This window comes from Orcinus orca, chromosome 10, assembly GCF_937001465.1.
Source record: "Orcinus orca chromosome 10, mOrcOrc1.1, whole genome shotgun sequence".
Classification (NCBI taxonomy): domain Eukaryota; kingdom Metazoa; phylum Chordata; class Mammalia; order Artiodactyla; family Delphinidae; genus Orcinus; species Orcinus orca.
In genome coordinates, this window is record NC_064568.1 from 32,294,103 (window position 1) to 32,320,079 (window position 25,977).

At 43.0% G+C, this 25,977-nt stretch overlaps 1 protein-coding gene across 4 annotated transcripts in view; it reads left to right on the forward strand.

Annotated features, from left to right (window-relative positions):
• The window catches only part of ARHGEF3 (Rho guanine nucleotide exchange factor 3), a 311,012-nt gene that overhangs the window by 263,759 nt on the left and 21,276 nt on the right, over positions 1–25,977 (forward strand). For 3 of the 4 annotated variants that reach the window (XM_012532393.3, XM_004267936.4, XM_004267937.3), the window contains 5 exons: positions 5,158–5,265; positions 19,785–19,955; positions 22,847–22,909; positions 25,277–25,373; positions 25,525–25,601. In XM_012532393.3, the coding sequence (XP_012387847.2) occupies positions 5,158–5,265; positions 19,785–19,955; positions 22,847–22,909; positions 25,277–25,373; positions 25,525–25,601 (516 nt within the window). Of the gene's footprint in view, positions 1–3,367; positions 4,050–5,157; positions 5,266–19,784; positions 19,956–22,846; positions 22,910–25,276; positions 25,374–25,524; positions 25,602–25,977 lie in introns of those variants that run through there. The other variant, XM_049715360.1, reaches the window with a different exon arrangement.

Below are 25,977 nucleotides of genomic sequence, written 5' to 3' on the forward strand. Positions count from 1 at the left end.
AATGTCTATAGATGAAGATTTAATGGAACATAGTCACATTCACTTATTTACATACTGTTTATGGCTGATGGTAGAGATGAGTAGTTGTGACAAAGGCTGGACAGCCCTCAAAGCCTAAAATATTTAACCATCTGGCCCCTTACAAAAAAGTTAGCCAAGCCCTGGAGTAGGGCATGGGCTCTGGATCCAGCCTCCCTAGCCTAGGTTTAAATCCTGGCCACCTTTTTTAGCTTTCCCCATCTTTAAGATGAAGATCACAATAGTGGCTACCTTGCAGGGCTGTTAGGAGAATAAATTAGTAAATATCTGTAAAGCATAGAGAAGAGTCCCTGCAATGAATATGAGCTCATTATTATTATGTAATAATTCTAGAGCTTCTCTGTCACTCTGAGATCATAACTTCCTGTTTAATATGAGGATGATGAAAGCCTTCTAGAGGGTTACTGTTGGGTGACACGTGACCCCTGGGTGTGCGGTTCCCAGCACATCTTCTGTCACACAAATGTAGCCCTGCATAAGGCTTCCTGGTGTTTCTAAACATTTGAAAGACTTTTTATTTATGATTCCATCAACTCATGGGCAAAAGCATCTGCTAGCACAGTCGTTTCTCACCTCTCTCTTGCTCCTGACCAGGTGTAGAGCATCCAAGAGCAGTGCTGCCCTGCAATAGAGCAGTCAGTCCTGCACTAATGGCTGCATTTCTGGCCCCTCCTGGGCCGTGTTTGTGACTCAGTAAAAGCAGAGTCTCAGGGAAGCTACAGACGTGATGTGAAAGACTCTCCTACTGCTCTCCAAACCCACTCTGGCTGCAAAAATGAAGTGCAGGGCGAATGAGTGAGGGTTTACTGTATGCCACATCTATTAGAATGGAACTATTTTTTAAGGAATAAGAAATAGTGCCAAATTATATTGATATGATAGGCATTTTCTTACATTGTATATAATGTGCTTTGGTTTTTATTTTTTGGGGGGAAGAATAAGGAGAGGATAAGAACTGTATCCCCTAGGGAAGGAATATTAAAATCTATTTAATTAAATCTCACATTAAAAATAAAATTAAAGGGCTTCCCTGGTGGCGCAGTGGTTGAGAGTCTGCCTGCCGATGCAGGGGACATGGGTTCGTGCCCAAGTCCGGGAGGATCCCACGTGTCGCGGAGTGGCTGGGCCCGTGAGCCATGGCCGCTGAGCCTGCGCGTCCGGAGCCTGTGCTCCACAATGGGAGAGGCCACAACAGTGAGAGGCCCGCGTACCGCAAAAAAATAATAATAATAAAAAAATAAAATTACATGGAGTGCTTTATTCTCCTTTGTTTGTAATTCAAGCACGAGATATTTAAAATTGCTGAATCAATTCCTTTATGAAAAATATGACCTCTATATCTTTCTTCATCCTCTCCTTTCCTTCTTCCCACCTCTTCCTTCTTTTTTCCCATTCCTTGTCCTCTGGAAAGGTGAAGAGAAAATATTTGATAAAAGTCAGTTTTATCATTCATGATAAAAATTCACAGCAAACTTAGCACAGAAAGGAACTTTTTCTACTCGATAAAGGGTGTCTCTTCCATGCTCTCAGCGAATACAATACTTAATGATGAAACCTTCATAATAATTACTTTGTAATTTGGAATTAGACTATGGTACCTGCTATTTTAGCTTGTCATCAACAATATATGGGTAGTCCTAGCCAGTGCAATAAGGCAAGAAAAACAAAAAAAGGTGTAAGGTCTGGAAAACATGCAAAAGGTTGTTATTCAGAAAATACTGCCCACACAGAATACTCAATGCCTTTTTCTTTTTTTTTTTTTTAAGATGTTGGGGGTAGGAGTTTATTAATTAATTAATTAATTTTTGCTGTGTTGGGTCTTCATTTCTGTGCAAGGGCTTTCTCTAGTTGCAGCGTGCGGGGGCCACTCTTCTTCACAGTGCGCGGGCCTTTCACTATCGCTGGCCTCTCCTGTTGCGGAGCACAGGCTCCAGACCCGCAGGCTCAGTAGTTGTGGCTCACGGGCCTAGTTGCTCCGCGGCACGTGGGATCCTCCCAGACCAGGGCTTGAACCCGTGTCCCCTGCATTAGCAGGCAGATTCTCAACCACTGTGCCACCAGGGAAGCCCCTGCCTTTTTCTTTTTTGTTTTATTTTTTTAACCTCTTTGGTGAGATGTCCTCCTGCCCTGTCTTAGAATTGCATGGTGAGGGTGGTGTCTGCACTTGAAACAGGACACTTCATTCCTGGGTTTAGCAGTGTCCTTGCCCAGCTTAGTCTGGCAGCTGAGTTGTTGGATTAGGAAGCTTCTGCAGGTTGTGTTCTGTCATCTCTCTGTAAAGCCTGAAAGCATCCCTCTTATTGCATTTGCTAGTTCTCAGTAGAGCTATTTAACTAGAATCTGGAAACATTTTCCCTGAGGCTCCTTTTAGACAGCAGTAAAATGTAGCTCGAGACATACTGAGTAAATGGAAAAGAAAAATCAAATTAGGCCAAGAATTTTTTTAATCTCCTATTCTCACTGAAGCCCTCAAGGAGAACACCATAATTCACATTTGACTCATGTGGGTCAGGCATAAAGCCTCCTCTATAGATTCAATAACCTGTAAATGTTCTGGTTGTGAAATTGCACCTGCCCGCTTTGCTGGATCAAGCACTAAATCATGCAGCAGTGGTTTGTTTTGATTGTTCATTACTTGGGAATGTCAGCTTGCCAGAGAGCAGCCCAGTGTTTACTTCCAAATGGGCAAAGCCTTGGGAAAGGAGTTTTAATTACAATCTCATGTAGCAACACTGCACACAACTTGCAGAGGGGCCAACATTTGCACTGTGCATTCATCTTATAGCGGTGCAGAAGAACACCCATCTGACTGGCTCATGTAAAATGGGCAGCAAAGTCAGCAGAACCTTAGAAAAGATGACACAGCAAGTGGAACAGAGCCGAATCTTCCCTCATCCTGCCAAGCATGCAGGGCTTCCTGCCCCTTTTTAAAGCAAGAGAAGCCAATTGGCGTTTGCCCTTCAACTTCCCTAGTTTGATATAGAATTTGTGACCTAACAGATTTAGCCGTTAATAAAACAGAGACCTAGGAGTCAATGGGCTCTGAGGTACGTGCAGGATTATCTGAGACCAAGTCCTGATCCTCTAGGAAATCCCCCATCTTCTCACTTGCTGCAATGCAGTTTGTGCCACCAAAGGTGGTATATCACAACTCTGGCATTTCCAGCCAAAGCAGGAGCCATTCAGTGGATGCTCAAGAGGCTGTGTGTGTGTGTGTGTGTGTGTGTGTGTGTGTGTATTCAGTATGCCAGCTGGTAATGGAGCTCTGACGTAAAAAAATATTTTAAAAATCCTCCTCTGGGCACAGATACTCAGGAGCCAGGCACTGGACAGGGAGCATCCTTGAAGGGCGCTGTCACCTGGAAGCAGAAGGGCTATTGGATCTTTCTCTTCAGCATTTAAATAATTGTAATGCGATGTCTCTCATGTTGAGAGATTCATCCTTTGCATTTTGGAACTAAGCCTTCCCAGTGTTCGGAGAGTTTCCTGCTGTCTGTTCAGCTCAGCATACCAAGAGGCTGGAGAGGTACCCGGCAGCCCAGATTCATTCTCCGTCTTGGAAGTATTTGCTTCGAGAAATCATGAAGTCACTCCTGGCCACGTTGTGGAATTGTTTTGTGCTTTTTAAAAAGCCTTTTAATTTTTCTATTTGAATGCCAGAAAGGTTGGGTCTGTTTCAGAGAATGCTTCTGATTTCTGAGGCTGGCAAGGGCATAAACTGACATGAGAGTTTCTCAGCAGAACTCCAAATTCAGGCAAGATTTTTCCAAGCACCTACTATGTTCACAACACCCTGCAGGGGTATTCAGGAGAATCTGAAGTTCTGGCTTAACTCTCAAAACTTTGAAGGCAATGGCTGAAAAAGAAAGATGAGCATCTTGAGGCTCCCTTTGGAAATGATTGAGTTTTGCCACAACCATTGGCAAGTTTGGTTTTTTCCATCAAAATTTGGTGTCTTCATGTGCTGTCAAGCATCTCCTGCAGGTCAGATGGAGCTTAGGAAGACAAGGGTAACTGTTCTCTTTGTCTTTGGAAAGTGTTTTGTCTGTCATCTCTCTCTTTTCCACAGCCTGTTGTTTTTATTTATGTAATTCTCATCTGCAGAGTCATTGGTATGGGTAGGCTCCCCTCATCCATCAGCTTGGTTTGGGGTAACTTGCAGATTTGCACGTTTTATGTGGAGGTGATTTTCAAAACTTGTGGCTATGTGTAGTATAAAAACTGATGCTCATGGTAGGGTTTTCTCTCTATACGTTTTCTTTTGCTGTCTGGTGGTTATTTATAACTATTAATATGTGCATTTCAAATACACTGTAGATACAAAGATGCTTTGTTAAGAGCCTAGCAATAGAATAACTTCTTTAAACAATATTTTTTTAATTTGGTATACTTAAAAAAAATGATTTTTTGTGCTTTAGAAAAGCCATTGCATATTAGAAATTTGGAGAGTGGCTTCAGGTAAGTTGGAGAAAACATTTTTTAAAAAGATGAAACCAGGGCTTCCCTGGTGGCGCAGTGGTTGAGAGTCCGCCTGCCGATGCAGGGGACACAGGTTCGTGCCCCGGTCCGGGAGGATCCCACATGCCGCGGAGCGGCTGGGCCCATGAGCCATGGCCGCTGGGCCTGCGCTTCTGGGGCCTGTGCTCCGCGACGGGAGAGGCCGCAGCAGTGAGAGGCCCGCGTACCGCAAAAAAAAAAAAAAAAAAAAAAGATGAAACCAGAAGCATCAAAAGACAACTGCCTGACAAGGTCATTGGATGGGAAATCTGAGGCAGCTTTTCTCTACAGGAGGGGTTGAGGAGAATCATGCTACTTAGTGGAAGCCTCTGATTTAAAAGCTGGCAGATATATTTGGGGTGAAGGGAAAGGAGAGATCCCTGCCCATTTGCTGTCCACTCAGAGGCTGCTTCTGTTGACATCCCTCTGCCATTTCTCCTTCCCTGGCTCCTAAGCCAGGTCACCTCCACACAGCTGGAGTGAGACAGAGCACTGTTTACATTCCACAGATCAGTGTGCAGCCAGCAGCTTGTGGAGTGGGGACATTGACTGTATAGTGGAGTTATGTTGTCTTCGTAATTGACCTTGACATTTTCCTTTCCTTTTTTTTTAACCCTACAGGAGCCTAGTAATAAACGAGTCAAACCTCTTTCCAGAGTCACATCCCTAGCAAGCCTCATCCCACCCGTGAAGGCCACACCGTTAAAGCGCTTCAGCCAAACCCTGCAGGTAAGAAGGGCACAGTGGGCTCATGTTTGCAGAAAACCACGCTGTGTGGGAGGAGCCATCCCTGTCCTACCTAGAACCTCCCCTGGTTTCAGATTGACGTGAATCAATGCTTATTTCAACAGAAGAGAGCAAGTGAGGGGACTGAAAGGAAGAAAGAGATGTTTTCAAGCTGGTGTCAGGCAGAGTCCCTCGAGGTGTAACTGGAGGAGTCATCTCTGTTGGGCTCCTCACAATTATATTTCACAGTCCTATGCCCCATCCAGATGCGCTATCATAGGTTTTGTCCTAACATATCTATGGACCTCCCAAGGGAACCAGCACATGATGTAAGTTGGAGGGCAGGAGAGCCTAGTGATGTAGACCAGGGTCTGCAAACTATAGCATGTGGGAAAAAACTCAGCCCACCCCCTGATTTCTTATGGCCCTGGAGCTAAGAGTGGTTTTTACTTTTTAAAATGGCTGGGAAAAAAATAAAAGAGGAATGATATTACATGACCCATGAAAATTATATGAAATTGAAATTTCAGTGTCTATAACTAAAGTTTTGCTGGAACACGGGCATGCCTAAATGTTGATGTGTTTTCTGTAGCTGCCATTGCACTACAAAGGCAGAGTTGAGTAGTTGTGAAAGGGATCATATCGCCCACAACACCAAAAATATTTACTATTTGGCCCTTTACAGAAAATGTTTGTTGACCCCTGACTGAGAACAAGGGCCCTAGAGTAGAAGTATCTCACTTCTGTCCTTGGCTGTGTCACTCAAAGACTTTGTCACCTTGGGCAGATAACTTCATATCTCTCTAGGTCTTGCTTTTATTCCTCATGGATGCATTGGGCGATGATGCTACCAACTCCTTTATAGAATCCTTGTAAAGATTTACAGGATAGTTCATTTAAAGGACTTAGCATAGTGCCTTGGCCTGTAGTTAGTAATCACTAACTTCCTAACCAGCTAAGGTGTAAATATTAACTACTATAATAATTCTTTGGTTAACAGGTGGTTTGTAAACTCCTGATAAAGTTTATCTTTTAAAGTGAAAATCAAGACTTGTCTTAAGGCCTTGGGCCCAATATGATAATCATAAAAATCCTCTTGTAGACTGAGGCCCACGAAAGTCATGCCATGAAAAGGCTCACCTTGTTCAGCTGAGGAGTAGTCTCGAGTCTGCCAGTTTCTTACATGTCCTGAATACTTTTGCTTAGCGGTATTTTTATCTTGACTTTCTGAGTCATTAAGAAAATTGTGGACCAGGGAATTCCCTGGCAGTGCAGTGGTTAGGACCCAGCACTTTCACTACCAAGGGCATGGGTTCAGTCCCTGGTTGGGGAACTAAGACCCCACAAGCTGTGTGGTGTGGCCAAAAAAAAAAAAAATTGTGGACCAGCACCCAAGGCTTATGCCCCATGCTATGAAATCTATGATTTGAGAACTGTTTGAAGTCTCCCTCACCCACGCCTGTCCTTGTTACCACACCATTCAGCCAACGTGCTGTGACTTTGCACAGCCCAAGCTCTTCTCCCCACTTTCCTACAGGTGCCATCCCTCACCAGTGCTAATCCCTCCCTGCCCATTCCTCTGTTAACTCTGCTAATATTTCTCCCGAATGAACACCTCATCGTCTCATTAGCTGTGGGTTTGGCTCTGTGCTGGAACCTCTGGGCCCCTGGTTATCCTCTGATCCCCTTTGTGGGAGAATGGAGGAGAAAAAAAATAAGGTCGTCTTGGGGGGCCAGATGAAGGTCTTCGAAGCTAGTGAAGAAAAGTGTGTTCACCTTCTCTCCCCAGTGACCAGTCCCTAAGCCCTCTGGCCAAGTTCATCACAGGCTTCCACTGGGAGATCATCACTGCCCTAGCCCTGCACATCTGGTCTTTTGCTGAGTTCTGCTTTTTGAAAATTCTTTAGCCTGTCTCTTACCATTTCACGCTTTCCTTCCCGTCCCAGTGGCTGTGGCTCAAGTTCACCGTAGTTATTTCAACCTCCGTGTTGCCAGCCATCTCTTCCCATTGTCTCTCTGAGGAGAGTCTACCGTCTGCCCCAGGAAGGGCCTCACTCATTCCACAAGAGTTAAGTGGGCCCTCGTCATGCACCAGGCTCTAACTCCTGCCCTCACGTTGCTTACATCCTGGGTAGAGTTGCCTTCTGGCAACTTGGTGGCCACATCTGGCCCTCGGTTGTGTTTTGTTTGGCTGCACATTGTTTTGAGCTAACGTTTAGAAATCAAAACAGTCCACGTAAGAATCTGGACTTCTGACTTCTTTTGAGGAATTGGAAGGCCTAGCAGTGCTGGGCCTATGTTCCCACATGGCACTTATGAGCTGTGCCTAAGTAGCCAGCCAACTGTCATCTACAAATGTCCCCACTTCTCCCAGTTGTCCTCCCAACACCTGGCCTCTTCACTCACTGCCATCAGCTTGCCTGGCCTGTAGACTCCGTGTTTATGCTCATGGGTCCAGGGAGAGCACTGTCTATGCCTCCTCCCCACAGCCCAGCCCCGACTCAAAGCACAGTGCTTTAAGATCTTCCATTGTCATACCTTCAAAATCTTTCCTTAGGCTTCCCAGGCAACCTTTATTTCTTTTCTCCTGTTTCTGCCCTACACAGATCCCACACAGGGAACACTGCAGGAAATATTTGATCACCCTACAAATTTGCATTGACCTAGAGAACTGGGACAGAAGGAAATCAAGCCATGTCTGAAATCCAACAGACTGAGGCCAGGCAAAGATGAGAAAGCCAGACGCGAGGCGGGGAAATCTGACAGGTGGAAATTGGTTTCTAAAACCTCAAAAAAATTTTTTGGCAAAATAGTTTTTTATTTACTTGTTTAAAATATGATAAATAGCTATTTCCAGGTTCCATTTATTGGACAGAAACAACCCAGTAGAAACAGAATAATTATTCATAATGGTTATGCACATGAACATAGAGAGAACTTGAACAGTGTCTTTATGCTGTGAGTGTGTCCTTGGCGGGGGGAGTGGTCAGCAAATGGAAATATGTCCCTGAGGTTGTATGCAGAGTTAGACAGCCATGTTTGCAGGATGACCTGCAAAGCACAGAGAATGCCGTCTTGCCCCCACGTATCTCCCTGTAAGTCACCTTGGCACATGCAGTGCAAGTTTTGCAGAATTATTTGCAGTCCTAGCATCCCAATAATTGCCTCATGACTTTATTGCTTCCTTCCCCAGGTAGAGCGGGATAGGTGTTAATGTAGCCTGAAGAGCAGGGAGGATTGTGGGGGGGAGAGGGGTGGAGGCCCCAAAGGCGTACTTAGTGGGCCACCTTCACATCCTTTCCCATTTTGCCTGTGGTGGTCTTGATGCCCGTTCTAAGAGGGGAGAAACAGAAAACAAGGAGTACAGGGCTGCCTCAAGCCCCTCGGTAGCCCTTCATTCCTTACCCGTATGTGTGTATTATTTTTTTCTGCTTCCCAAAGCAACTCATTGCTGTCATTGAGCAGCTTGCTCCTCTGTGGCAGTATCCCTTGTCCCTGGCTCCTGACACCTTAGAGACATACACATCCCTGCGATATCCAGTTAGGTCTCTCAGGTTGGGTTCCTTTTATCATAGGAGGAGAGATGAGTTAGGCCCAACCATGATGCTTTAATCAATAATAGAACACTTAGCAGTCCTTCCTCTGGCTTCCTTGGAGGCCACAGGTTAGCCCAGGAGGATACCGAGAGAGCTCGGGGCTGGCAGCCTCTTCCAAAAAGCTTAAGAGCCCAGTCACAAATGTGAGTGGTCCTTGCAGCGACAGTTCAGCAAGACACTGCAGGACTTGTTCTCTGTGGCCTCCCTGCCCCCCATTCCCCCTGTGGACTGGGGGCTCGGGCCTCAGCACAAAGGCAGCATTTGTGGAGGTCAGAGAGGGAGAGCCGACTGCACGGCGCTCCATCTGCTTCTGACCAGGGAGGTTAGCACTGCTGGTAGACTGGAGCACAGATGTCTAGATCCCTCTGGGCCTATAAATCCCCTCACTGGGCTGCCCAGCTCTGAAAGGGGCTGGTCTGTGCTCATTCCTCATGTGGAGTGACGAAGACGAGCTGCCTCGGCCGGTCGATCGCTGAGTCCACCTCCCTGTCACGGCCGTGCGGCTGGTGGATTTGTTTAGGCCGAGTCCAGGGCATGCTATGGGATGCTGGGCTCCTTACCCTGTAACTGAGCCCTGCGTTCTCTTTGAACGTGAACTGTATTTCTTTTCCATTATAGAGTGTATGCTCATTACGGAAAAATACGGAAAAGAGGAAGGAGAAAGATTCCACTCCCAAACAACCCCTGTTAATACTTTATAATTTCCTTTCAGTGTTATTCTAGGTCTATCTATGAAGCTTACACACTCTGGACCTAATTTGGTGTTACAGTCTTTCCAGCCTTATCTTTGTGTTTTCTGTTTACCTCTGGATTTAAACCTCCCCCCGTGGCCCCAAGGACTGTGGATGATCAGTTTTTCTTGCATCTCTATTGGTCTTGGCCTCACATATTTCCAGGCTACGCAGTTAGGTGTATAAAGGTTCCTCTTCATCATTGTCACACTCTCTTGGGGGAACTGTACCTTTTATTAAAATTAAATATTTCTATTTATTTCTTTTAATGCTTTCTGTCTTGGATTTTATTTTGTCTTTTCTTATTTTCTTTTTTTTGCATTTTACCTGATGTATCTTGTTTATCTCTTTTATTTTCATCCTCCCTTTGTCATTTAGCTGGATGAAAGTTTTATTATGGCTTAAGGGAAGTGTTATATCAGTTATTCTTGGAAAATATCTTAATGGACTGAGTACATATTATTCCAACGTGATGTGATTTATTTTATATAACCAGTCTCCTATTAATGGATATTTAGGTTGTAAATATTTTTATGTTATTAAGTAACTCTGTGTTGAATGTTTTTTTATGACATTTGTCCTATATATATATTTTTTATTACAGTAAGGCCAGATTTTAAAACTATTTGTATTGATTATCTGAACATCAAAAATAATATTATCAGGCTATTCTTAGTACACACTCACATAATTCAATCAGTTTATTGGCTGTATTTGTCTTTAAACCACGTCATAGGTATCGTTCTAAAGAATGTATTTATCTTCAATATAATCTTTTTTTTAATTTATTTATTTAGTTTTGGCTGCGTTGGGTCTTCGTTGCTGCACACTGGCTTTCTCTAGTTGCGTCAAGTGGGGGCTACTCTTCGTTGCGGTGCGTGGGCTTCTCATTGCAGTGGCTTCTCTTGTTGTGGAGCACGGGCTCTAGGCTCACAGGCTTCAGTAGTTGTGGCACGCAGGCTCAGTAGTTGTGGCGCGCAGGCTCTAGAGCACAGGCTCAGTAGTTGTGGCGCATGGGCTTAGTTGCTCCACAGCATGTGGGATCCTCCAGACCAGGGCTTGAACTTGTGTCCACTGCATTGGCAGGAGGATTCTTAACCCCTGCACCACCAGGGAAGCCCTTATTAGTTATTTTTTAATTACCCACAATCCTCTTCATAGTTGCATTTTACGGTTAATCACCTTGAACTTGCTGACTTCCTCAATCAACTCTTCTGACCATAATGAATTTTTAAACTTTGTATTATGGAAAATTCCAAACACACAGCAAAATAGCAGTATACCATGAATGCCCATATGCACACAATCTCTAGGCCTCTCCTGGAACCGTTGAAACTACTTCAAAAGCACTTACCGTTGGGATGAAACATCTCGCAGGTAAATCTGATCTTTGGAGGACTTAACGGGTAATCAAGTGGGAAACTCAGGATGGCAGGAGAAACCCCAAACTCAAAACAGGTGTCTTCTGGACCCCTGCCACAGTTCCTTCCGGAGGATTCAGTATTAATTGTTTGCACTTGGCCATCAGCCTCTTGAGCACCATCCCCGCCAATGCCCGGCTCGCTTCCTCAGCGCTTGTCCCTCCTGCCCAACCTGTCCTATTTTTTTAAAGTACCTCCTATTGGGCTTTCTTTTCTGATTATATAACATCATTTTTAAAAATGAAAAATATAGAGAAGCACAGGAAAGGGAATAAAAATTCTTGTAATCCCATCTTCCCATCACCAAAAAACTTCTATTAACATTTTGGTATCTACTCAGGCAAACTTTTCTTTTACTATATACTTGTGTGAGTATTTTTTAAAAACAAAATTGTAATCATACTATTTTTTAACTTGCTTTTGTCTTAACAGTATAAAATAACCTTACAGTATAAAGACATTTTCACGTCATTAAATATTTTTCATGATCTCAATTCTTAATCGGTCCATATAGAATTTTGTCAAAAGGATGTATGTTTATTCAATCACCCTTCTATTGTTGAATACTTAAATTGTTTGGATTTTTCCACCATTATAGATAGTACTGCTTTAAACATCCCGATCACAAATCTTGTATATGTCTTTATTTCTTGTTTCCTTACATTATGTTGCCAGAAGTGGAATTCTGGTCAAAGAGTGTAAACACCAAGCCATCTGATAGCCCTAGTGTTAGGCCTCTACTTTTTTTTTTTTTTTAATTGGAGTATAGTTGATTTACAATGTTGTGTTAGTTTCAGCTGTACAGCAAAGTGATTCAGCTATACATATACATATATCCATTCTTTTTCAGATTCTTTTCCCAAATAGGTTGTTACAAAATGTTGAGTAGAGTTCCCTGTGCTATACAGTAGGTGCTTGTTGATTATCTATCTTATGTATAGTAATGTGTACATATATGTTTATCCCAAACTCCTAATTTATCACCCCCCACACGTTTCCCCTTTGGTAACCATAAGTTTGTTTCTGAAGTCTGTGAGTCTGTTTCTGTTTTGTAAATAAGTTCATTTGTATCATTTTTTTAGATTCTACCTATAAGTGATATCATATGATATTTGTCTTTTTCTGTCTAACTTCACTTAGTATGATAATCTCTAGATCCATCCATGTTGCTGCAAACGGCATTATTTCATTCTTTTTACAGCTGAGTAATATTCCATTGTATATATGTACCACACCTTCTTTATCCATTCCTCTGTCGATGGGCCTTTAGGTTGCTTCCATGTCTTGGCTATTGTAAATTGTGCTGCAGTGAACATTGTGGTGAATGTATCTTTTCAAATTATGGTTTTCTCCAGGTGTATGCTCAGGAGTGGGATTGCTGGATCATACAGTTGTTCTATTTTTAGTTCCCACCTGCAGTGTAGGAGGGTTCCCTTTTCTCCACCCCTTTCCAGCATTTATTGTTTGTAGACTTTTTCATGATGGCCATTCTGACTGGTATGAGGTGATACTTCATTGTAGTTTCAGTTTGCGTTTCTCTGATAATTAGTGATGTTGAGCATCAGGCCTCTACTTTTGACATGTATCTGTCTTGGACAGAATTGCTTCTTTGTGTTCTCACATCCTAATTCTAGACTCATAGTCACATTTCTCCCTCTCTTTGGGCAAGGGTGCAAGGGTTTGTGTTGGGCCTGGAATGTCTCAGAGATGATGAGGATGAAGGGGAGAGAGGACATTTCAGGTTTGAGGAAGGAGTGTGGAAAGACTGATGCCATCTAGATCTGAGAAGTAAGTAGGAAGAGTACCAGCATATGTGCTTAATCTCCATGGGCTGGCAACCATGATTTTCTTCTCCAAGGACCTCAAATATCACCCCTTGGTCCAAGGTCATATACTTTCTATAGCTGATAAAATCTTTGGTCCTAAGTTATTTGGCAGATGTGGAGAATGAGCCCAAGGGGTAGAGGGGTGTGTGTGTGTGTGTGTGTGTGTGTGTGTGTGTGTGTGTCGGGGGAAGCAACCAGAAACCGTACTTATTACCTGTCTGGAAGGTAAGGATGTAGTTGAGGAGTAACCTGTATTCTGTGTTAAAAGGAACTCCTGATTTTCTGCTGTTCTTTACCATTCCTGCAATAATAATTAGACTGTTGTAATAGTTGACTATTGCAATTTAAAGGTTGTAATTTTAAATTTAGTACTAACATCTTCCATTAGTTCAGTATATATAGCAAGCCAAGCTCTGTGCAAGGTCCTTTATGTGCGTGGCCTCATTCAAAACTCTGCAGGGTAGAATTCATCACCACTTTATAGGGAAAAAACCTATTGTGTGCTTTGCTGCACAATAGCCAGGACATGGAAGCAACCTAAATGTCCATCGACAGATGAATGGATAAAGAAGATGTGACACATATATACAATGGAGTATTACTTAGCCATAAAAAGAAACGAAATTGAGTTACTTGTAGTGAGGTGGGTGGACCTAGAGTCTGTCATACAGAGTGAAGTATGTCAATCCATTTAATAGTAAGCTATCTGCTACAAAACAGCAGTGGTAAATGTAGAGAATTTCCCTGGCTTGAACTCTTTATTGGAGTGTGTTATCTTTGGCCGTAGAGACCTTCTGTTTTGGGAAAAGGACAAGGGAGTACCCCACGGAACAGGCAGCATTAACAAACCAAATCTTCCATCATGCCTAGCGTGCTGGGTTTACATTTCCTCTGACACGTGTAAAGGGGCCCCCTTTTCCCACCTACAGCATCTTTTCCATATAGCCAGTTCAGGCATAAACATGAGCACCCATTTCCTAAATCTGCAGTATCTGTGCCTGCTATGGGGCCATTGTTATTTTAGCTGCCAGTTACTATGAGCTTTGGGCTTTTGACTCATTTTCTGGGCCAGATTCCCTCATGGAAACTCTTGCTTGTCCTGGAACATTTTTCAGTCCAGGCCCAGAATCCCCATAACTAGGGGGACCTATGTACATGATTCTGTTTTGAATCCAGTCCCTTCCAAGCTGGGTCCCTTACTTTGAAGTGAGCCTCTCCTGGTCACCGTGGACCAGTGTTTCTCACCCCAAGGGACATTCAACAGCATCTGCAGATGTGTTGGTTGTCACAGCTTGAGGTGGGGGGGGTGGGGCACTACTGTCATCTAGTGGTTAGAGGTAAGGATAATATTAAACATTCTGCAATGCACAGGACAGCCCTTCACAACAAAGAATATTCTGGTCCAAAACATTAGTGGTGGCAAGGCTGAGATTCCCTATCACAGACTGAGAAGTAGCCTGAGACTCATCTATTTGGGCACATGCATTCCAACACACTTTAAATTTTACCCTAGAGGAAGCAGGGTAGATATTGGTTAAAAATTGCAAGTGGGGGCTTCCCTGGTGGCATAGTGGTTAAGAATCCACCTGCCAATGCAGGGGACACGGGTTCGAGCCCTGGTCCGGGAAGATCCCACGTACCGCAGAGCAACTAAGCCTATGCACCACAACTACTGAGCCTGCGCTCTAGAGCCCACGAGCCACAACTACCGAGCCCAAGAGCCACAGCTACCAAGCCCTCATGCCACAACTACTGAAGTCCGTGCGCCTAGAGCCCGTGCTCAGCAACAAGAGAAGCCACCGCAATGAAGAGTAGCCGCTGATCGCCGCAACTAGAGAAAGCCCGCGCGCAGCAACAAAGACCCAACGCAGCCAAAAATAAAATAAATTAATTTTTTAAAAAAAGCATTTAAAAAAAAATTGCAAGGGGTGGGGGAGAGTCGGACTCAAATAGACCAGATGTGGATTGTCATCCTGAGTTCACCATTGACCTGGGTTATTAAATTCTGGAGCACCATTTATTAGCTGCATGACCTTCAGCAAAGAATCACCCTCTCTGAGCCTCAAGTTTCCTCATCTATAAAAAAAGGGTAGGAATCCTCACCTCTTGGGCATAGCAGGGCTCTAAAGCCCCACTCACAGAGCCCAGCACATACAAGCAACGACATTCATTCATTAAGCAAAATTGTTGAGGTTCTACCATGTGCCAGTGTTGGTGAATCCATCAGTGAACAGAACAAATAGACATCCTTGTCTTCAAGGAGCTTACCTTCTATTGGGAGGAAACAGACATGTCAGAAACAAACCGGTAAATGATATCACACAGCACATGGTGAAAGAGAGCCAGAGCAGGGGGATGGGCAGTGGCAGGGGCACTGGAAGGGATGTGACTGTTCTCCTCTCTCTCAAGGCATTCCTCTTCTTTGGGTTTTTCCTCCTAGCAGTAGTCACTTTTTCTCCGCCAGCTCCAATCCTCTCATCTAATTGTGGCCAGCTGTACGGATGACTGTTAGGGGTGCAGGTATGGTGGGTGGTCAGCACTGTCATGAACACCCCCCCATGGCTTGGGCCTGGTTGGCTGTGAGCTGTCTCCAGGGCCAGCCAGCTGCTAACCATACCTCTGTCCAGCATTCTTTATTTCTTTGGGATTCTTCCTTTCAGCGTCCTTCCCCTTTCTAAGTGGAGTTTTAAAAAGACAAAATGTTTGTTTTTGTTTTAATCCATCCAAATTAAAGGTGTAAATCTGAAGTTTGATTGGTCAAAGAGCCACTCAGTCATTATTCCTAAAACTGAGCAAATGCATTCCCTCTTCTTAACTAGACTTAAACTCCAAGAAGGCTGAGTCCCATCTGACTGAAACCTCCCTGCAATGCAGGATTTGCATGTAAACAGCAGGTACAGTCCCTGTAGTAGAAAGAGCTCAGGTCTTGGAGTCAAACACATCTGGTTTTGAATCCTAGCTGGGGAGATACCTTAGCCTCCCTAGCCTCAGTTTAATCATCAGCCAGATGGGAATAAACTCTCACCTTTCAGGGTGGTTGTGAGGATCGGAGAGAACTCATGGGAAGTACTAAGTGTGGGCAAGTATGTACGGCCCCTCTGTGATATACGTGGTGAACTTCATCCCTGTCCCTTCCCCCTTAGTACCCAAGCCCAGCAATCACTAAGGAAAGACAAAACCAGGAATTCTTAGAGATGGAGCTCCTAGTATAGCTCACCTCTCTCTTTTTTTCCCCCAAACTGCAACAGAAAAAAAGTCTCCAACTCTGGGAAATTTTTCAATAAAAACATAAAAATATGTTCAATCTTATGTTCGAAACATGAAACTGAAAGTAAGATGTATTTGTTCTTCCTATCAGATTGATAATAATATCCTATTGATGAGTGTGAAGGGAAAGGTACTATCATATACCTTTCTGGAGACTATGAAGTTGAACAGACTATTTGAAGGTCAATTTGCCAGTACTTATCAAATGTTAAGAAGTTGATACTTCTTAGACCAAGGAATTCTACTTAAGGAATCTGCCTTACAGAAATACCAGCATAAATACATAAAGGATGTTCCCTAAGGCACTTTTTATAATAGCCAGACACTGGAAACGATTTTAATGTCCATCAGTTGGAGGTTGATTAAATCCATGTGGTCCATCCAGACTATGGGACACTAACTCTGTAGCCATTAAAAAGAATGGGTGGAGGCTCAAGAGGGAGGGGATATGGGGATATACATATACATATAGCTGATTCACTTTGTTGTACAGTAGAAACTAACACAACATTGTAAAGCAATTATCCTCCAATAAAGATATAAAAAAAAAAGAATGGGTGACTTAAGAGGTATAAACTACTATGTATAAAATAAATAAGCTACAAGGATATATTGTATAGCACAGGGATTATAACCAATATTTTATAATAACTATAAATCGAGTATAATCTATAAAATGTTTGAATCACTATGTTGTACACCTGAAACTAATATAATGTTGTAAACCAACTGTACCTCAGTTAAAAAAAAAGAATGAGTGACTTTGGACAATGGAAATGTTTTCAAGCTAGAGGTAGTGATTGCACAACACAGTGAATGTACTAAAGGCCGCTGAATTGTTCACTTTCAAAGTGGTTAATTTCGTGTTATGTGAATTTCACCTCCATAAATTATTATTTTTTTAAGAGTGGGTCTTATATTCTAACATGGAGAGACATGTTGTTGAGTGAAAAGAGAAGACATTCTGTTTTCTGTGAATATTAGCAAATGCATGGAAAAGGTGTGGAAAGACCTCGAACAAGCTTATAGCAGTTACTTCTAGGAAGTGTACTTGGGAAAATGAGGGGATTTGTACTTAATTTTATATATTTTTGTATGAAAATTTAAAGTTAGCCTAAATTACTTTCAAACTGGTGGTGGGGACGGGGGACACTTGAAGTTGGTCAGGGGCTGACACTGCAACAAAGAAGGCGGTTGATTCTCTCAAGTGAAAGTGGAAAATGTCTTTGATTTTGAATCTTCTTTTTTGTGTTTTCCTCTCTTTCTGCTCTTTAATTCCTGCCCCAGCTGGCATCAGAACCGCAAACTGAGATGAGTGAGTTACTTGGTGACTCACTTTGCTTGTTTTGACCTTTCCGTGCCTGTGGCTAATTGATTTTGAGTGCCGGGGGGATCTGCAAGCATTAGTCTGGTCACTGTTTATAAAGGCCTGTTTTCAAGAGATCACAGGGATTTGTGAGATACCATTAGTAAAATGCATTTGGAGCAAGTACTTTCTTGACCCTCACAGGGCTGGTCCAGTGATCATGAGCTCATTAATGAGCCCAGGAGCTCACAGGTGCCTAGGCCAGCCTGAGGAACTGTGTTACTGCTTGCAAACAGAGCTCGCTTCCTGCTTCCAGAAGGTTGTGGTGATACCCTGAAGCCCCTTGGCAGTTTCTTTTTATGTTTTTCATTTATTCATTTTTCTAGAATTATACAAATTTGTAAACTAGGGTGAAAATTACCTATAACGTCATCAGGCAAAAACAATAGATTTGGTGGCATTCCCTTTGTATCTTTGCTCATGTGCATTTTTTCATAATTATAAAGTGTTCATACACAGATTTTAATCCTAATTTTATTTTAACTTACAAAGAAGGGATTTTTAGCTGTTAAAAGTATCTCAGAATTATCTTAACTGGCTAGATAACATTCTATCAAGCAGACGAATTATAACTTGTTTAACAACGCCCTTATGTTGAATAGTTCTTTTAAATTTTTCTTTACTTTCTTAAATTTTATGGTTGAATCTCAAAATATTTGGAAGCTACCTTATAACGTCTCAGAGATGACGGCTCATATGTCACATGCAAAGTCAGTTCCTGCCCTCAGGAAGTTTATAATTCAGAGCAGGTGACCAATAAGTATAATAAAATCTGATCATCATTATATCAGAGAGATGTCCAGATTGTTCTGGGAAAGGATGGGAGAACACTGGTAAAGGCTTCCTAGAGGAGGTATTTGAGTTATATCCCAAGGACAGTTAGGAGTTAGCCAGCAAGGCAACGAAAGAAAAGCGTTCCAGGAAGAGAAGACTGCTTGAAGGAAGCACAGCAAATGGCAAAGCATGGTACATTTAGGGAATGGCAGATAGCCTAGTAGGGCTGGAGAATAGGGGGCTCATGGGTGAGTGGCAGGAGGTGATTCTAGATAGATAGACTGTGGTCAGATTACAAGAGGACTTCTGTGCCAAAATAAGGAGTTGGGACTTCACATTGAAGGCCATAGACATGTGGCCACAGCCATGGCAGGGAACGCTTGCTAAATAAGAATGTGGCTTTTCAGCACAGCAACACCTCATTGCTTTGGCAAAGTTTCCAGTAAGTGTGTTGAAATCATCTAGGATGAAGGCTGAATATGATGCATTCAGCTTTCTTCTTGATCATTTGTATTTGTCAAGAGAAAGCACTGTGGTAGCATGTTTCAGCCACAGGGGAGGACTTTGGATGACTAGACCACCCCAAAGTCTACCAGGACCTCTTTGTAAAATAAGAACATAACTTAGAACAGGCATCATTTGCTGCCAAGATGGTAACTGGCAGAGAGAACCACAACTGAGGCGAATGTAAACAGAAAGAGGAATGTATCAGTATTAGCCCTTAGTCTTAGTGGCTCTTCCTGGCTTCAAGCACACTGAGATCCAGGGGCTGAGTGTGGGTAGAGCTTGCTGCTTCCCTCCTTCCCTCCCTCAGACTCTCTCTCCATCCCTTATTCTGTCTGTCCCTTTATTCTCTCCTATAGTAGACACACTCGTCTGTGTGAACAGAGAGAGCTGCCTCAAGAAACTCCTGCTTATGTTATTTCGTGAGCTTACAATCCCAAAGGAAAAATCTTCTGCTCTTTCTCCCATGAAGCACACAGCAAATTTCAGGGAATCGCATGTCCCCCTCTGAACCAGGGTGGTGGAGTACTCTGATTGGTCAGGTCTGGGGGAGCCCGCCCAAACTATGTGAGAGGGGATACCCAAGGAGATTAGGCAGTGTCCCCAGAAGGAGGAGGAGAGTAGGAGTACTGGCCAGATGTTCTTTTTGCTTTTTTTTTTAAAGGACATCCACTACTGTTAACCTTTGTTGTTCTCAAGAGCGGAGGTGTCCACGGGAGAAAAGTAGAGCTCATCACTTGTCTGAGAGCCGCCTTTGCGCATGCATTTGACCTGAAATGTTTTTGTGCTGTGGTACACTTGGTTATCCCGGTCTCGCAGAACGGATACTCCCTTCAAGTCTCTGAAAGCGGCCCCTTGCCCGATTTTCCTTAGCACGTAGGCACAAGACAATGCCCTACTTCCCACAGGCCTTGTGACATTGTCCTCTCTTTCTTGCAAATGTCTGATTTATGCTCTGTCAGTAACAGGAAGCCACTCAAACGATCCACCCAGTCCTGCTGCTGCCCCCGTGACGGTTTGTTTTTCTCATTGTTTAGCGCTCCATCAGCTTCCGCAGCGAGAGCCGCCCTGACCTCCTCGCCCCCAGACCCTGGTCCAGAAATGCCGCCCCCTCGAGCACAAAGCGGAGAGACAGCAAGCTGTGGAGTGAGACCTTCGATGTGTGCGTCAATCAGATGCTCACGTCCAAGGAAATCAAACGTCAGGAGGTAGGCTGGGACCCCTGGAGTTGCCCGCGTGTCTAGAACAAGGCACACTGAAGGCGAGAGCCAAGCTGGGGTCTACACCACGGTCTCCAAGTCAGTTCTTCACTGCATTGATAGAAGGACGACAAATGGGCATGTCAGACCTTGTAAGGAGCTGAGAAACCAGCATCCAGCTGGATGGGTGTGGCCCTGACTTTTAAAAGAAACTGATGTGGGGAAAAAATAAAAAAAGACACTGATGTGAAAATCTGAATTTACAAAGAAGATGAATCAGGAAGTGTCTGTTTAGGACCATAGAGTTCACAGAAATAATCATTTTACTTATATTTTAATGGCACCTTCTAGAATATTTTAAAATATTCAGTTAATGAAACTTTGATCCAGTTTTGGGGAAAACTTTAATATGGAATGCAGTTAATTTCATTCCCTGTAAATTTTCTGTATCAGTAGCCTAGATGGCTGTGATAATACTACTTTACAGAGAACTTGTCGTGTGCCAGGCTGTGCTAAACACTTCAAAGGTGCATCATCTAATGAAATCCTTGGAATATCTATTTTAGCAGAGAACCTGACGCTGGCAAAAGGAGTACTTAAAAACTTTCTAGGTTTTTGACTTCCGCAATTCTTTTCTAGGACTTTATCGGCCAGGCACACTTGTACACAGATGAAAAGATGCACGTGTAAGGTTATTCATCACAGTGATGTTTACAATAGTGCCAGAAAGAACCTGAACATCTATTACCAGGTCCTGGTTCCATAGTGAATGTGCATACATTCTGTAACTATAGAAACACGAGAAGTGATGATATGTATGTATGGCTAGGTGAATAAAGCAAGGCACAAAATAGGGTGGTATAGTATGCTACCATTTAGGTCAAAGAAGTAAAAATGAGTGTGTGTGTGTGCGCACACGCGGGCTCGCATATTTGCTTATAGACGCATAAGATATTTCTGAAAGGACATGTAAGGAGCTGGTAACATTGTTGCTTCCTGAGAGGTGAACTGGGTGGTGAGAAGGAGGAGGTGAGAAGGAAGTTTTCACCATGTGCCCATGCCTACACTGTAAATTTTGAACCATGTCAATGTTTGTCTATTAAAAAATGAATAAATAATTAAAAAATAATATGTACACTGAAAAAATCATTTGCAGAAATACGGCAAAATCTTAACAGTGGTTAACAAATGGTATTGTGGATAATTTTAAATTTTCCTCTTTATACTTTTCTGTGTAATAGTGTGCATATATAACTTGTACAGTGGGAAGGAAGGAAGGATGGGGGGATTGATTCTGCAGATGAAGAGATTACTAAGGTACAGTGAACACGAGGTCACCCACCTAGAAAGTTACAGAGCTGGAGCAGTGAACCAAATCCCATGGTCTTCAGAGTCACACTGTGCTGCCCACCCCCCTCCACAGACACCTGACTGTGGTGTATCCCAGTGTGGGGTTCTGTGGTTTTCCTCTCTTGGGGGCCACATTGCGCTCTGGTAAAACAGACATACAAGGAAATCTGAGGAAGGTCCAAGTAAAAATATTTAATTGTACTGCAGCCACCCATGTCCTCGTTTTGATAATGCTCTGTAGTTATGTAAGTTGCCACCATTGGAGGAAGCTGAGTAATGGCTATACAGGACCTCTCTGTATTGTTTTTGTAACTTCTCATGTGAGTCTAATTATTTCAAAATAAAAGGTTAAACAAAGTAGAGTACCAGGAGGGCATGACATGGAAGCTTTACTGGGGGCCTTGAGAGGGGTCACCATGCACTGGCCTCCAGTGCAGTGTTCTGCCTCTGCCCGCTGGGCCAGGGAGCACATTCATTGTCCTGCTGTCCATCAACCCCAGGGTTGGAGGTGTTCTCCAAGCCTGCTCACCTCTTCCCTCTGGTCTGAAAGAAACGTAGTAGTCACCACAGGCATGTAGTTCTTTAATAACATAAAGTTTGCCAACAGTTGAGACTGTCAGATGAGAGAGAAAGTGTTCTGCACATCATCGCTCTTAAATTATGATGGCTTAACAGAAGCAAATCATTGCGTCCATTTACACACTCTTGCACACAGCCAGCTCCTGTAACTTTATTTATTGTGCAGTGCGGGGCCAAGAAGTAAGTTAGAATGAATTAACTTCACCAGACATCTAGAGTGATAAAATATCGGATTCTTCCTGCAACACAGCCTTAAGACAAGTGGCTGATGGGAATAAAGCTATCTGTTGAGATTTTACCTTCTGTTGAATAGAAGGAAGACAAATTGTGATGGCCCAATTAATAGTAATTCCATGTCCATCACTGAGAACAGACCCCGAATCATTTATTATGATTGTCACTCACAAAAGAGACATGGAGTCCATGGCTCAGACTCTAATTATTTTACCTAAAATAGTTCCATCTTGTTCAGCTGCATCACAATTGTGTAAATGAAATATGACTTGTTGGATTAGAAACACATGTGGAAACTCTTTCTCCCACAAACAAATAGACACATTACACAGAAGTTTTGCAAAATCTTTTCTTTGTAGATTTTAGCCACTCGATGCAATTGCTTCGGGTCAATTTAACTTTTTAAGAATCCTTTAAAAATCCTTAAGAGGGCTTCCCTGGTGGCGCAGTGGTTGAGAGTCCACCTGCTGATGCAGGGGACACGGATTCGTGCCCCGGTCCGGGAAGATCCCACATGCCGCGGAGCGGCTGGGCCCGTGAGCCATGGCCGCTGAGCCTGCGCGTCCGGAGCCTGTGCTCTGCAACGGGAGAGGCCACAACAGTGAGAGGCCCATGTACTGCAAAAAAAAAAAAAAAATCCTTAAGAAATAAGTAGATTTGGGGCTTTGAGCATCAGTTGAATTTGGTCTCAAAAATGAAAGGAAAGTTCAGTAAATGTGTTTTACCTTTCCTTGCAGGCCATCTTTGAGCTTTCTCAAGGAGAAGAAGATTTAATAGAGGACTTGAAATTGGCAAAAAAGGTACATTCGAATCCAGTGGTCCTTTGAGTCACCTCCTGCTTTTTTCCTCTGAGTAATTTTACAGTTCTAAGATTGTGTTTTATTAGTACTCATTCTATGACTAAAACAGGTCATCAAAAATTGAGAAGAACCTACAAACCAAGTAGTGGGGAAAATGTCTCAAAGCAGGAAGGCTCTAGATCTGGCACTATTAGGGGTTCTCCTCTGCATGTCTCTAATGCACCTAAAAGAATACTTCAGTTTAATCAGAAAGTGTTCATCGGGCCTGGCTTCACATGCATTTCATTGTCCTAGAAGTCTCACATGCAGGTCCCCTTCATCCCTGGGAGAGAGTGTGTAGACATCTGAAACTGGAACCATGTCTTAGAAAGTCATTTGAATCCCGTAAGTGGGTAAAGTGGTTCATTGAGGCAACTGCACACTATCATGTAAGTTAGAGTCTTTTATATGGAAACTTGTTTTTAATCACTTTGTGTGTGGGAAGGGAGAGGAACTTCATGCCTTGTAGTCTGTGTAGTCTTGACAACAGCCTTCCTTGAAAACCTTTCCATTCCACTGACCCCCATGGAGGGTAAAATCCAGAATCCTTCATCTGATACTCACAGCCTCCTTGAAAAATCAGAGGGTTGTAAAGATACTTCCCTTCTTATAAGTGTCCTTAGTTCAACTTTATGCTAATGTCCTTAGTCCAACTTTATCCCATCTGTAGCATTCCTGAGAAATGGCTATCCAAGCTTTTCTTGGAAGCAGCCAAGAAACTGAGTTTTGGGCAGGGCTGAGGAGGAGGAAGGTGGGGAGGACAAAGAAGGCATTTAGGGGCTTCCCTGGTGGCGCAGTGGTTAAGAATCCGCCTGCCGGGGCTTCCCTGGTGGCGCAGTGGTTGAGAGTCCGCCTGCCGATGCAGGGGACACGGGTTCGTACCCCGGTCCGGGAAGATCCCACATGCCGCGGAGCGGCTGGGCCCATGAGCCATGGCCGCTGGGTCTGCGCGTCCGGAGCCTGTGCTCTGCAACGGGAGAGGCCACAACAGTGAGAGGCCCGCATACCGCAAAAAAAAAAAAAAAAAAAAAACACCTGCCAATGCAGGGGGACACGGGTTCGAGCCCTGGTCGGGGAAGATCCCACATGCTGCGGAGCAACTAAGCCCGTGCACCACAACTATTGAGCCTGTGCTCCTGGAGCCCGTGCTCTGCAACAAGAGAAGCCACCACGATGAGAAGCCGGTTCACCTCAACGAAGAATAGCCTCTGCTCGCCACAACTAAAGAAAGCCCATGCGCAGCAATGAAGACCCAACGAAGCCAAAAATAAATAAATATAATTAATTTAAAAAAAAAAAAGAAAAAGAAAGCATTTAACTCTCGGAGACATCTTTCTGGTCATAAGTCCAACTCCTCCTTCCTGCATCAAGATTTCCCTTTTTCACTTCTGTCCTTTGCTTTGCTGGTCCTACCTTCCTGGAAACCCTTCCCTTTCCTTTCAACCATCCATATCCACCTATCTTCCAGAAGCAAACTCAAGTCTCAGTACTTTCTTCAACAGTATTTACCACCTCCTTCTCTATGCCAAGCAGCTCATCTTTAAATTCTCCCTTAGCCATTCTACCTCTAATTCTCCAATCCTCTAGAGCAGTTACGATTTGATGAATATTTGCTGCAATGTGATAATTGTCCTGTTTTTAATCTTGAACTATTTTTTAAACATATATTTAATTTTCCATGCCTTTTTTTTTTAAATCTTCCCAATTAGCTTTATAAAACTCCTTCAAGGCAGGGACTGTGCGGTCTGAGTGTTTGTATTCTATTGCAGTGCCCTGGGTATATTTATGTGTTCATGTGGTTTAATTGTCATTAATAAGAGGTAATAAGATTGGCAGAGATTTTGCCCTCTTTGCTTCAAATCCATAGTGAAGGATACCAAGCACCTTTTTTTTCCCCTTCCTTTACTTAGTTTAAATATGGACTAATTGAAAAATAACCTGCTAGTAACTAATTTTGTATAAAGTGGGAGTTTTTCAAGCTGCTAGACCTTCAATAAAGTTAATTTTTAAAACATTATACAAATCAAATCTGCGCTATACTTAGGATTTGTGCCCTTTCCGAGATGTAAGATATACTAGAATTTTAAAAAAAGAAGCTTTAAAAAAATCTGCTTTGGTTTATCAACAACCACAAAAGGCTCAAGGCAATGCTGGATTCTCATCTGCTCCAACCACACCCATCTGCTGTTTGTGCAGCATTATGGGAGAAGTCGTGGGGAGAGCCAAATATTTTGTTATTGCGTAGGGCCTCTCAGAAGGCATTTACATTAACAACTTACTTCCTCTGATTTTAAATGTTTGCCTCCATCTCTTGCCCTTCTTGTGCAGGCCTATCATGACCCCATGCTGAAACTCTCCATAATGACAGAACAAGAGTTGAATCAAATTTTCGGAACACTGGACTCCCTGATTCCTCTACACGAAGGTATAATTTTGTTCCCAGAATGAGTCTTGACTTGTAGCCTTGAGTTGTCTTTTAACCAGTCATGGTTATGTAATAATGTGAGTAACCCAAAATCTCCCAGCCCTGTTCATATAAGCATTCAAAATAAGCATTCTGTTTGTTTTTTTACCAGACCTCCTTAGTCAGCTTCGAGATGTACGGAAGCCCGATGGCTCAACTGAGCACGTTGGCCCCATCCTCGTGGGCTGGGTAAGAAAAGTTCTCTGGTCTTGATTGAAGATAAATTTCAATAATGTAGATGGAGTTTCATTTTAGCGAGACTCGTTTTATTGGCAAACACTGGTTTCACATCAGAAAAAATTAAAATAGCAAATTTCTAGTAAAATTTATCATTACATTTAGCCTTTATCTCCTCAAAGCATGGAAACAATTTTTTTATTATTATAAATGTACTGCATTTAAAGATAACATGGCCTTTGTACAATAAAAGAAGTAAAGGCACACGTGAAATTGTTACTAGTTTCATATTAAAGAAAGTAAAACTAGTTAATATTCACATCAGGCCAATTATGAATATAATTATTACATTTTTTATTCTAGTAAAAATTTATGTACAGCTTCCTGT